A 12,232-nucleotide genomic window follows, 5' to 3' on the forward strand; every position below is an offset into this window, starting at 1 on the left:
TACTCCCGAAAACCGCTCAAACAAACAAAATTTATTTACCTAGCTTTCTGGCATCTCTGCGCCTCGAAATGTATGATTAGTATGATAGCCAATTCAATTGGCAAGGGCATGACAAAAATTGGCTGTAGGTTTTAAAGAGTTGATTAACTTCTTTGTAATTCGTATCAATTTAAGTGATAAGAGAATTGTTTACAAAAGAAAATATTACTTTATGTTAAAATCCTGAAATTAGTCAATTTCCTTTATTTTCCCCTCAACTAAGGTTTTGAGCATAAGAAAGATGGCAGCACCGAAGCGTTTCATGCACGAATACTGTATTGCAACGCCGACTGTATCGTCTGTATCACTCGGTTCGGTGTTGCAAAACATCGTGTTTTTCTATCACCCTCGGCCAAAAAGTGTTATAGGTATTTACGATACAAATTTTACAGCGCGAAACTGTTCGAATATCAGATTTTCCCAACACCGGTGTTCGTCAAATGTGTTGTGATGTGTTGTAAACCTTCGAAATTTCTATCTCCATCTCAACCAGTGAACTTGCTCTTAGAGCAAGTTCACTGGTGTTGGGAAAAAGTGGTAGAAATTTCGACACTTACGGCACATTTTGAAAATTTTGCCATGCAAAAACATTTTCAAGATCTGTGGCCTTCTAGTTTTTTTACAACACGTGTTGTATTTTCGCATGCTGTGATGCAAAAATAGCAATATTTCTATCACATACGGCTGAAATAGAACCAGTGTTGTAAAAAAATAAAACGCTTCAAGATCTTGAAAACATTTTTGCATGGTAAAATTTTCAAAATGTCAAAATTTCTTTCACTTTTTCCCAACACCAGTGAACTTGCTCTTACCATGTGGAAAACCTGATATAAATTGCCATTTACCAAATCGAAATAAACATCACTACTACTACGGTACTACTTTTCCTAAATAATAAAATGTTGCATACTTTACGGTGAACGTTAATAAGTTTTCCTCGCAAAAATGCTCTTTCGCTCTTTTCAACATCTGTAAATTTTCTTCTCATACATTTCACCGATATGCCGAAAAATAAATTTACACAAATATTAATTTTTGGTTTTTATACATCAATTTCCCAAATTTTACGAAAGAAAGCTACGTTCACATAAGTTTGCTCAAACAAATCACATAAAAGTATTGTAACATGTACTCTATTGGAGAAATTCATCCACCCCTTTTTTTCAAAATATGTTTTAATAAATATTTTGGCTCCAAAATAAAAATCTCACGAATTTCACAAAACATTTCTAAGTCCCCTATACCGAAGATTCTAATTTTTTTAGCAACCATGTGATTGACTACAGTAAGTTATAATTTATGCTTATAAATATAAAAAAAAATAATAATTTGTTTCAAAATGCTCATAAATTTCATGAAATTTTCATTTTAAACTGAATTTGGGCAAAGAACAGAAAGAAAAGTCAATTGTGATTTTTGAGCATGTTGATTCTTGATTTATAAGATTTCAGTTTATAAAGCAGAATTGAATTTCACAGTTTTGCAGAAAAAAATTAAATGAATTTTTAATGTTTTTTTTCACAAGAATCATATTTTTTGCATTTTTGCTGGTAAATATCCTATCTATTTAATTGAGTTATTATCTTGATATTAAGCTTAGTCCATTTAGAAATGGGACACTTTCATTTGGTTATAGCTGAGTCTCTAGTGATTGGACATTAGCCTGGCCCAAATTTGTATGGGGTGATTTTTACAACATTTTTTCAACGCGGCACCCGCTAGATTGGTGCTCATTAAGGTGAAAAAATGACTTTCTGAAAGTTTCAGGTCATTTGGCAGAAGCACGAGCTGGCGCAAAGGATTTGAAATTTGTATGAAGATTTTCGTCGAAATGTATGAAAAATCGACATTTCACTCTTTGTGTTTTAAAATATGTTTCCAGTATGCTAGAAAGCTCAAAATTTCAGGAATTGTAGTTCAAACAATGACAAACTGTGACGCAATACGAGTTGACTGTGATGAGTTATCCGCAATTCAATGTGTGATTTTTTCGCATTTCATATCGGTGTATAGGTGGATCATTAGTACTAACTTGATCGCATTGTCACACATAGGAATAACAGATAGAAAGTTAGTGTCCTCCGCAAAGTTGTAACTTATTTTATAACAAACTAGCTTATTTTACCCGGCCTTGCTCGGGTTAACAAAAAATATAATTCAAAATTAGTCGTTTGATTTTTCCAAATTTTCCAAACATTTTGTTTTCATAATTTTAACAAATTTGGGCCATGTTAGGCCATGTAAGCTTTGTCAGCTTCGCTAGTCTTTGTAAAATTTTATTGGTATTAAAACTAATAGTTATAAGGTTTGTATTAACAAAATTTGAAAATAATTTCCCTTCAATGCCTGTTCATGTAATAACGAAAAACTAATGTTAAGGTTGATAAGATTTCTTATATTTGAGGCCCTTCTAGGCAAGGGGTGTAAGTTTTTGTAATTGGCAGTTTTCCATACATTTTTTGATAATTTTTCATTTTATTTTCGAACGTAAACGATACCTTGAAGTTCTCAAAACATGAAAAAAACCACCAAATTAAGTTTGTTATACGAAAAACTGTTTAGTACATATTATTAAACAAAAATCGATTACATTTCAACTTATACCTCTTTGGATACGAAGGTGTAATTTTTAATATTTGAAAAAAAAGTTTTTTTTATATCTTTCCCAGGTGTTATCTACTGAAAATCCAGTATTCTAAGCTTGTAAACATATGCAATTGATTTGAAGATGGATGATCTCCCCGTAGGATGGTTTATTCAAGTATTATTTATTTAGAAATTTCTAAAAAGACTTCCATTGAAACCTTGTCTAAGACTCACTTAGCAAGTTTTCAATTGTTCGCTGTTTGATTTCACATTTTTCCATGATTTCTCTTAGATGTTGAAAGTTCTACAAATAGTTCTTAAAGTTATCAAAAATACTTCATCATTTTATAATGTTATGATAAATTTGTTGTTGGAATTCTATTCAAATTTTTCTAAAACACAATTATAAAATTAGTTATAGTGTGATGAATGTAAAAATTTTAGAAATCATTTGTCTGAATTTTACGGTTTTAGTTTTCTCAACATTGGATTGAACACATTGATGACCAACAACAACTAAAAATAAATTGGCCAATAACATTGAATTTTATAAAAATCTAAACCTCAGATTTTATTACTTAAAAGTTTTGAATGTTGGATGGTTTTTTGTTTTTTTTTTCAATAGTGCACGTTGAATTTTCCAATCCCCCGTTTTAATTCCTCGACACCTATCAAAGCGTTGAAATAGCAACCTTCAACTTATAACTATGAGGAATTCAAAAATACGAAAATGGTTAATTCTTTAAAATTGGAATTTATGAAAATCCGTTCTTTAGTTTTCAGCGCTTAGTCCAGATAGTAGTTAAGCTAAAGAAGTCAATTTATTATGCAGATGAATCATCGCATTCATACTTCACACACTGCATATTCTTGTAGACATTAAACGTTATCCAGGGGCGGTAGGCGCTACTTTGAAAACCACAGTTCGGATCAATGTATCCCTTAAAGGCGAGTAGTATTTTTTCATCTGAAATGTAGGCTCATTATTTCATGCGAAAACATCGTGCTTATGCTCCGGGCTCCAAACAGTAGAAGGAAAAAACGCGCCAAAATATTGCTTTCAAATTTTAAATGATAGCAGGCTTTGATTTGCTTCCCAGTACACCTGAACTCTGGTTTGTCGTTACTAATGCCCGGCCCATGGTGATGGTGAAAATAACCCCACCAAAAGGAAAATTCGGTTTTGAAAAATGGGTGCCATGACTTTTGTTTTGTGGCAATAAAAACAAAAGTTGTATGGGAGGGTTCCTTTTCTTAGGTGGGAGGGGTTCAAAACTATGACTAAAACCTTACCATGGTCCAAACACATAACTGTACCAAATTTTAGGCTGATCGGTTAAGCGGTGTGGATTTGTATAAGGTGCATACAAACAAACAAACATATATAGTCCAACTCATCTTTATATATTAGATATCTTTGCAAAAAGTTGAAAGAAAGTTTGAAAAACTATCAATTGCTGCATTGTGTGACAATGCGATCAAGTGAGTGCGATTATTAGCCCATACACCGTTCACGATATATCAAAGAAATGCGAAAAAAAACAAACATTCAATTGCGGATAACTCATCTCAGTCAGCTCGTATCACGTCACAATCTTCTACAAACTTGTTTGTCAATGTTTAAACTACAATTCCTGAAATTTTGAGCTTTCTAGCATACTGGAAACATATTTTAGAACACAAAGAGTGAAAGTATGTCGATTTTTCATACATTTCGCCGAAAATCTCCATACAAATTTCAAGTCCTTTGCGCCAGCTCGTGATTCTGCCAAATGGCCTGAAACTTTCAGAAAGTCATTTTTTCACCTAAAGGCACCTGTTATTTCTTCAATAACGAGTCGATTTCCGAATCCGCATTAAGCATATATTTCAGCTATAATAAAAATCCCTGCGAGGTAAGGGAAATTAGTTTGTGTTTTAATGACAATAGGTGTGTAAACTCACGTTTAGTGACTTGTTCCGTTTCAAGCGATGTAAATCCTCTTAGGCTCCTCTGAGGCAACCGAGATCTTACTACCTATTAAATGTTTATAATTCGATTATACAATTCAAGTTTCAATAGGTTTGAGTTACCTTTAAGGGAATAATTAAACAATTTTATACAAGATCCTCATAAATAGTTTAAGATCAATTTGGGTTCGCTTAGATTTAAGGATCGAATATCGTTTGCGATCTAAAGAGAGAATACAATAATAAGTTTTCTTTGTAATCATATCACCTCACTAAAGCAAACCTTCGCCTTTACCGTTAAATTAACTTCGATATCGCAACCGCTTATAACCGTAGATAAAACAAACTTCTTTAATTCGTGGTTCGAAAGCACGTTTTTACTTAATTGTTTACAAGATTGATCCTCTCCTTGCTTTGTTTTGATAAGTTGTTTGACGTCTTAAGCTGCCAGGCGAATCTTCCTAATTCGCTCGAGGTAGGTTCGAAACCGATACGAGGGACCTCGTAACAGCACCAATCTAAGGGGTGCCGCGTGGAATATAAGGATTTTTTTGGTTATGGGCCAGTCTATTGGACATGCTATGTTTTGACTACCTTGTGTTGCCTGTAAAATAATCCTACCCTGCCTATTTTTTTCAAATTTAAATCCAACACATTTTCGAGATATTCAAGTTGCAAGAGAAGAAAAAATAATTGGTCACAGTTTTCTTTAATATTTATCATTATGAAAACGAAAGCTGACAAAACCGTAGTTTATAGCAAAAATAACATGGGTGAGTGGTGTAAAAGTATAAAAACACTGTCAAGAATGTCCACAAAGTTCAAACCAAGTGTTGGAATGAAGGAAACACTTGATCAGAAACTACGGTTGAAGATCATCAAGGAAGTGAAGGCTAACACCAGCGTTTTAAATTATGAATATGAGAGAAACGAACTGTAGATCGCCGAAATTTCTTGGAAATTTGTCCCTTGAGCAATAGAAATGTTTACCAGCAATAATCATGTAAACTTCATGTAAACTAAACTTCAAAAGACACATTTTTGCTGAGCCATTCCGACAGATAATTTTTGATGGACAAAAAAACTTGTGAAATAAACTATGTTGCACAAGTTACGGCAGTTGAGTTCTGTATCATCTCTACTTCCGACAAGGTCCCCAGCAGAATAAAGTTTATATTTGCTGGTTGTTTTAGGAAAAATATCATGATTTGGCAAGACTCTGCTCCTGTATAAAAATAACAAAATTTTCGTGACAAAAACTTTGGATTTCAATGTTTTCAAAAGCCTCACAAGAGTAGCCTTGTTTGGAAACTGCGAAATTTACGATCTCAAATAATAGATTGTACTTTGAATTGTGTCTTGTGATGATTCTACCACATTTTTGTATGATTTTCCATCTGACATTCAGTAACAACTTGTTTTAGTGGCACAAAAATAATCAAGTTTGGTAAATTCAAAGTAGTGGAATCCACCAAATTGTCTCCAGTTTCTGTAAAATAAGCAATATTGGTTAAAACAGTAGCGGCAATTGAAGAAAAAGGATGCAGACACCTAAATTGCCGAATATATGGAGTATTACTGGAAAAATTTGATAAATATCATGACTGAAAAAAGTGTGCCTTGACCGGTGGGAGATATAAAGAATGAAATAAAAATTTTTCTTACAAAAACGATATTTTTTCATATTTTTCCATGAATACTCATTAGATTGCTTTCATTTCCTTCTTAGAAGGTCTTTTGCTCAAACCAATGATTTTCAAGATACGAACATTCATACCTGTCCCATTTCTAAATAAACAAAGCTTTTATGCTATCAGAAGGTGGTATAATTCCTACGAGTACTGAATCAAATCTCTTTTTAATAGGAAAAATCTAATACCAAATTATCTCATCTTGATATAATTTTGTTATTCTCATCTGATCGGGAGGGGCATCTCTCCCAAAGGTCGAGGTTCGAATCTCCTTGCTCAAACTATTCAAGAATTGTGCAAGATTTAAACAACACATGAAAGCTGAAGTACAAGGTAGAAGGCACCTTGCATACAAGTACTTGAGTCCAAAGCAAACATTGCATGAATGCTTGTTACAGAGGTGATATAATTAGTTATTCATGAGAAAAAGGCAAAATTTGAAAGAATGGGGGGCTCCCATTCTGAGAAGAGTGATCCGATTTACCCAAAACTTTAAATTTCTATTATTTACATTAAAATAAGTCAATTTAGGGCCAAATCGGAGAGGGTCGATGCATTTTCATGGTCAGGTAAGAAGTCAAAATAACAAGTGGTCTCAGGGAAGTTGATCGTTGAGATAAGTTTTTTGAACAACGTGTCAGTCTTGCCAAAAAAGTGCATAAATTTCTTCAAGTCATTTAAAATTTTTCCAGATTTATTCCAAAAACAAGAGACTAAAGACAAATGTGATTGTTGATCTTTAAATGCTTAAACGTATGTATCATGTATCAATGTACGTTTAAGTTAATAGAGGACATTATAATTGAAAAGAATACATCAAACTTTCAATTAAAACTGAAGCTTTTTGACAGTTTCGCATGAAATAGTTGGTTGCAGACCATTTAGTTGAAGAGACCATTTTTAACCACTTTTATCACTTTTTTGAGGGATTAGAAATAATAAACTATCACAAAGTTTTAGAGTAGCAAAATACAAACTTAGCAGGCCTTGATGTGTATTTTTAGTTATATATAGCCCCAACTTTGAGCTTCTTATCTAAACTCCATAACGCATCATTGTACTGTTTATAATTGAAACTTTATAATACAACGTTATTACTTTCAAGACTAATACACGAATCGGAGGGTGCTCCTAAAAGCATACTGTTGAGTTCAACGATGATGCAAAGCCGTGCCGAATGTGGTTCGACAGCTCGAACTGAACTTTTCGGAAGTTTGTCGGAATTCAATAAAAACCGAAATCAAACCACTAGCGAAGCACAATACCGTCTCCCATTGCGAAACGTTGAAAATGTTCCGAACAGCAGTAATGCGTTGCGAAACGCACCATATGTAAGAATTGTCAGAAATGTACAACAGGCAGAAATTGTACCACTCTTGTCTATGATACGTAATACATCAAATGTACCAAATGTACTTAGAGTTAAAGGTGTAGCAAATGTATCAAAAGTGCTAAATACACCATTCTTACGGTACGGCATGCCAAATGCATTGAATGCACCATCAACCCCGAATGTCCAGAATGCGCAAGATGTGTCAAATGTAACAAGTTTAGGGAATGAAACAATTGCATCCAATACAGCAAATGTACAGCCGGTGATGATAGCGAATGTTGAAGGACAGTTTTCGACCACACGGATTCAGCAGGAAAGCCGATTTCTTCCGTTGGGCGCAGAATTTTCAGAGACAATCGAGGCATCGAAGAGCAGAAACAAAGCTCGACGGAACGGCAACCTGTCACGTTGGAGGAAAATGATGGAAGAGAAATGCGCGCAAGCCATCAACAATGCAGAGGCACAACCACCGAATAACAGTGAAGCGAAAGCATTCTCGTACCGAGAGTTTCCTATGGATTTTGGGTCACCAGTTGAACAACAGATTAAAAATGTTGTACCGGTAGCTTCAACGCAACCCGTGGTGCATCAACTCGGATCAAACACGACACAGCAAAAAAACCCACAGGTGAACTGAAAATCAAGTTATTAAAACACGAAAATAAGTCGGACTAATGTTTGGATCTCTTTTCCATCAAATCAGGTTCCCGTCATCAGAGCTGCAATCAGCACGGTAGTTGTGCCCAGTGACAATGCGTTGACACCGAAACCTGGGATGTCCTGTCGCGAATACTACGAAGGATTGTATGGCGGGCAACACGGTAAAGCGCAAATATGGAGTGGTTCGACAAAGGAGAGCTATGAGTATTTACCCGGATCAGACGTTATCGTAAATTAACCTTTGCCAAATCGATGGACAGTTTAAAGCTTCAACAGTGTTTAAATTTTCAGAACGCGGCGGTGAACGGCGTTCCCAACACCATGATGAATGTCTGCTTCGTATCGCGTGATGGAGGAAAAACTTACGCTCTTGAAGACAGAAACAAGTGGCCGCCGGGAACATTTGGACCTCCTTACGATCAGCCAACGCCGGACCCGAACGCTCCGGTTTACAAACCGCACATTATAAATTGGAAGAGTCTGTACTGTCCAACTTGTAAGAAATGGTTCTTGCGTGTTGGAGAGCTCGCTGAGCACAACGAAACGGTTCACGGACTACCGAAACCTTTTCACTGCTCGAGGTGCGATCTACGTTTCGGTACATTCTTGGATATGAGTGAGCACGTTTTGGAGCATTTAGTTGACCCCAACTCTTTTTGGTGCAGTAATTGTCCACAAAGGTTCCTAAGTTCCGAAGATCGGGAAAAACACTGGATCAAGAAACATCGAAAGCCGTCCATTTTCTGCCGGTATTGTGGCAAAGGAACTAGGCCGAGTGAGCTGGGTGCTCATCATCATGCCCACGAAGTACTTATGCGATGGATGGGGGTGGAAGAACCGAGGAAATATATGGATTCAGCCACCGAGGACGAGGAATCGGATGGTTTTGAAGGTTAACATTTGAACCTTGATTACAGGGAATAGGCATTTTAAGCATTTTATCAAATGCTTTTCGATCTAGCAAAGGAAAGAAGGAATCGAATTTCGAGCAATATCGTTGTGTTCATTCAAGTTTTCTCACAATTAAGTAAAAAAAAAATCATGCTGCATTGCTGCAAACAGTGCGATAATAACTAAGAGGCGAAAAGAATAGAGGGTATTCAGAATAAGATTGGTTTTTAAAAATAAATGATAAATTTATTCAAATCCAAACTAAAAACGTAAGATTATTTCGATGTACTTTTGCTTGTAAATTATCATGTAAAACATTGGAGGATGCTAAAAATAATCAAATTAAGAGTCTTATAATATTTTATAGAAAATAAGATCAATGTTTCTTTCAAAGTATTTTGGAAAGCATGATTTTCGAATAAATGTAGAATTTCTTATACCAAAGTTTTACATACTAGAATGCTAAGTCCTGAAATTCCTTATTGTTGAATATGCATTAGCTTCGGATTTATTAAATTTACTGTATCTAAACTAATTTTTCAATGTTGTGTTCAGAATGCTTCAGAACTCTTCAGAACTAAACTAAAGTAATAACAGACCTTTCTCGATTAGAGATTTGGGTCCAAAATTTACAATTTTTATTTTAAACAAATTCTGTTTTAGAAAAAAGTTATTCATTTTTGAACAACTTTTTATTTATTTCAAATTCGATGTGAACTTTGATGATTCGATTTTGAACTTTGAGTTCGAGTTCGAGTTCGAGTTGAATTCGATTTTAAAATTGAGTTTTTTTTTAACGATTTGATATAATTTGAATTCGATATAATTGTATGTATGTATGTTTGTATGTATGTATGTATGTATAGTTCCCCCATCGGTAGCAAGGACCAGCCTATGTCTGTGTGGCTTGGGGCCTTCGAATTGCTTCTCAGGCTTCCACGACCGATGGTTCGTCGAGGGAAGGCATCCAACCTTCAGAGACCTACAATGGTTGGCAATCCACTCCGCTTGCAATAGTCTCTTCAGATTTTACCCCAGATGCATTCCCTCTGAAATATATAATTATTTATACAATGAAACACATCTTACCTGTCGGCAGCATATGGGATTCGTACCCAAAAGTTTTTGTTGCCGATACCGGGAATCGAACCCAGTACGCCTGGGTTACCAGACTCGCGCCAGCCTATCCACTAGACCACATCAGCGCTTATAATTTTAATTCGATATAATTCAACATAAAAACACGATTTACGAAACATTTTTTAAATTGAATAGCTTAAGATTAAAATTTACATATATTGAAATATCAGCTTATAGTCAAAATTCAATGCCCGAATTCGAAGATATTATTTGAAATCTAACTCCATAAAACTACATATGCCGATTTTTTGTTGTGGTTCAAAAAGTCACCTTATGGAAAATCTTAAGATCGTGATTGAAATAAAATAAAGGAACATTTTAAATAGTATCAGAATCAGTTCGGAATGTCCATATTTGTTTTTCAAAGATGGATTTCAACTTTAGTCTATAGATTCCGGAATTATCATTCGAAAATTTCGGTATTACTGTCTAACACAATCGTTTATCAGGACCGTAGAAAGACCCGGATCATGGTGGGGTTTGGTGACAAATTTTTCTCATATCAGTTAGCTTAAACAAGTCATATTTAGTCATACTAAAGAGTATAAAAGAACTTGTAGGTTCTGTATAATTGTTCAGCTTTGAGGTATTTTACTTTAGTAGTTAGGTTTTTATTTTAAGTTCTAACTTTCGAAATTAAGTTCTAGAAATTCCAAATTTTTTTATAAAGATTAAAATAATAAATAATAAATTTCAAGGTTTCATACTCGTGTATCCTCTTAAATGAGCAAATAATAACCAAATTCCTTTCAATCACAAAATATTTAGAAATAAATGTAAGAGATATTTTTTGCGGTTCAAATGAGAGTAATTTTCTACTCTTAATAACTCGATTTAAATTTAAAATTTTAGTTAGAAACTTAATTTTTAAATAGCTAAGCAGTTTCGGAAACTTTTTCCAGTCTGTTAAGCCTCATAAGGCTAAGACGGTGATAGTCTTTAATTTGTAATATGGGAACCAATAAATTATGTACATATGTATACAGGCTAACTTTCGCTTGAAGATAAAGTAAAAGTTCTTTGACCAATAAAAATTTATAAATAATTTATTTTATAATTAGAATACTGAGTTAATTTATTAAAAAATTTTAATCTCTATTTTTCAAAGAACGAAATCTTAAAACAAATCAAAATTTTATTATAAACTTGTATTTTTTGCTGGTTTCCAAACTAACTCTGATTTAATATTAAATTTAAATTTTGAATCCAGAATTAAAACTCTGAAACTGCGATCTCATGCAATTTGAATTCTTGAAAAAATTCTCTTCGAGCTAAACCTAAGTCTGATTTTCTTATTTGACTTCCGGATCTGAATCCTGCCCTTTTGAACCTGAGTTCAAAATCTGAATTCCGAATCTGACTCTGAATTTTTTTTATCTAAGTTCCAGATGATAAGTTCTTTTAATTATGAACCAACAATCGAAATTTGTATCAAAACCCTTAACCAGAAATCTCTTAATTGGATTCTGAATTTTTCCTTTCCAGTATGAATTCATTTTTCTATTATTTATTAGAAATTTATTTGTAAATCTAAATAGAAGCTGCGAATGATGATACTGTTTCGGGCTTTTCAATGATGGATCACCATTAGGAAACTTTCGTAAGTTCAAATTCTGCAAAAAATTAGAAGTTGAAATGTTGTAAAGGTTGTAATTTAAATTTTTTCCACATTCCGAAATGATAAATTTCGAATATGAAAAATACATCTATTTGAGGTTTCAAATGTAAAACCAAGATTCGAATCAGGTTTCTTTTCCCAATGATGATTCAAACTGGATTTCAATAACAAAAAAAAAAAAAAAAACTGAAAAAGAATCCGAAATTTGATCACAGACATCCAATTTTAATGTTTATAAACAAAGTTGGTTCCACAAAATACAGAACTATTCTAACCTAAGCTTACCAGATATTTTTCGCTTATATCCGGGTCGTGCCATTTCGG

General features: G+C 33.9%; 1 protein-coding gene across 1 annotated transcript; it reads left to right on the plus strand.

Annotated features, from left to right (window-relative positions):
• Nucleotides 1-7,384: 7,384 nt before the first annotated feature.
• LOC129759123 (uncharacterized) lies at nucleotides 7,385-9,361 on the plus strand. Its single transcript, XM_055756539.1, has 3 exons — nucleotides 7,385-8,227; nucleotides 8,303-8,488; nucleotides 8,551-9,361. The coding sequence occupies exons 1-3, from the start codon at nucleotides 7,424-7,426 to the stop codon at nucleotides 9,154-9,156; spliced, it is 1,596 nt and encodes a 531-aa protein (XP_055612514.1). The 5' UTR covers nucleotides 7,385-7,423; the 3' UTR covers nucleotides 9,157-9,361.
• Nucleotides 9,362-12,232: the final 2,871 nt, after the last annotated feature.

This window comes from Uranotaenia lowii, unplaced genomic scaffold (genome assembly GCF_029784155.1).
Source record: "Uranotaenia lowii strain MFRU-FL unplaced genomic scaffold, ASM2978415v1 HiC_scaffold_1090, whole genome shotgun sequence".
In the NCBI taxonomy this organism is placed as follows: domain Eukaryota; kingdom Metazoa; phylum Arthropoda; class Insecta; order Diptera; family Culicidae; genus Uranotaenia; species Uranotaenia lowii.

What these genes read in the sequence shown, in the direction of transcription:
- LOC129759123 (XM_055756539.1), top strand. Translation starts at nt 7,424, where the DNA reads ATGATGCAAAGCCGTGCCGAATGTGGTTCGACAGCTCGAACTGAACTT. An exon ending in CACAGCAAAAAAACCCACAG is followed by an intron (nt 8,228 to 8,302) that starts GTGAACTGAAAA and finishes CCATCAAATCAG; the next exon opens with GTTCCCGTCATCAGAGCTGC. An exon ending in TACCCGGATCAGACGTTATC is followed by an intron (nt 8,489 to 8,550) that starts GTAAATTAACCT and finishes TTAAATTTTCAG; the next exon opens with AACGCGGCGGTGAACGGCGT.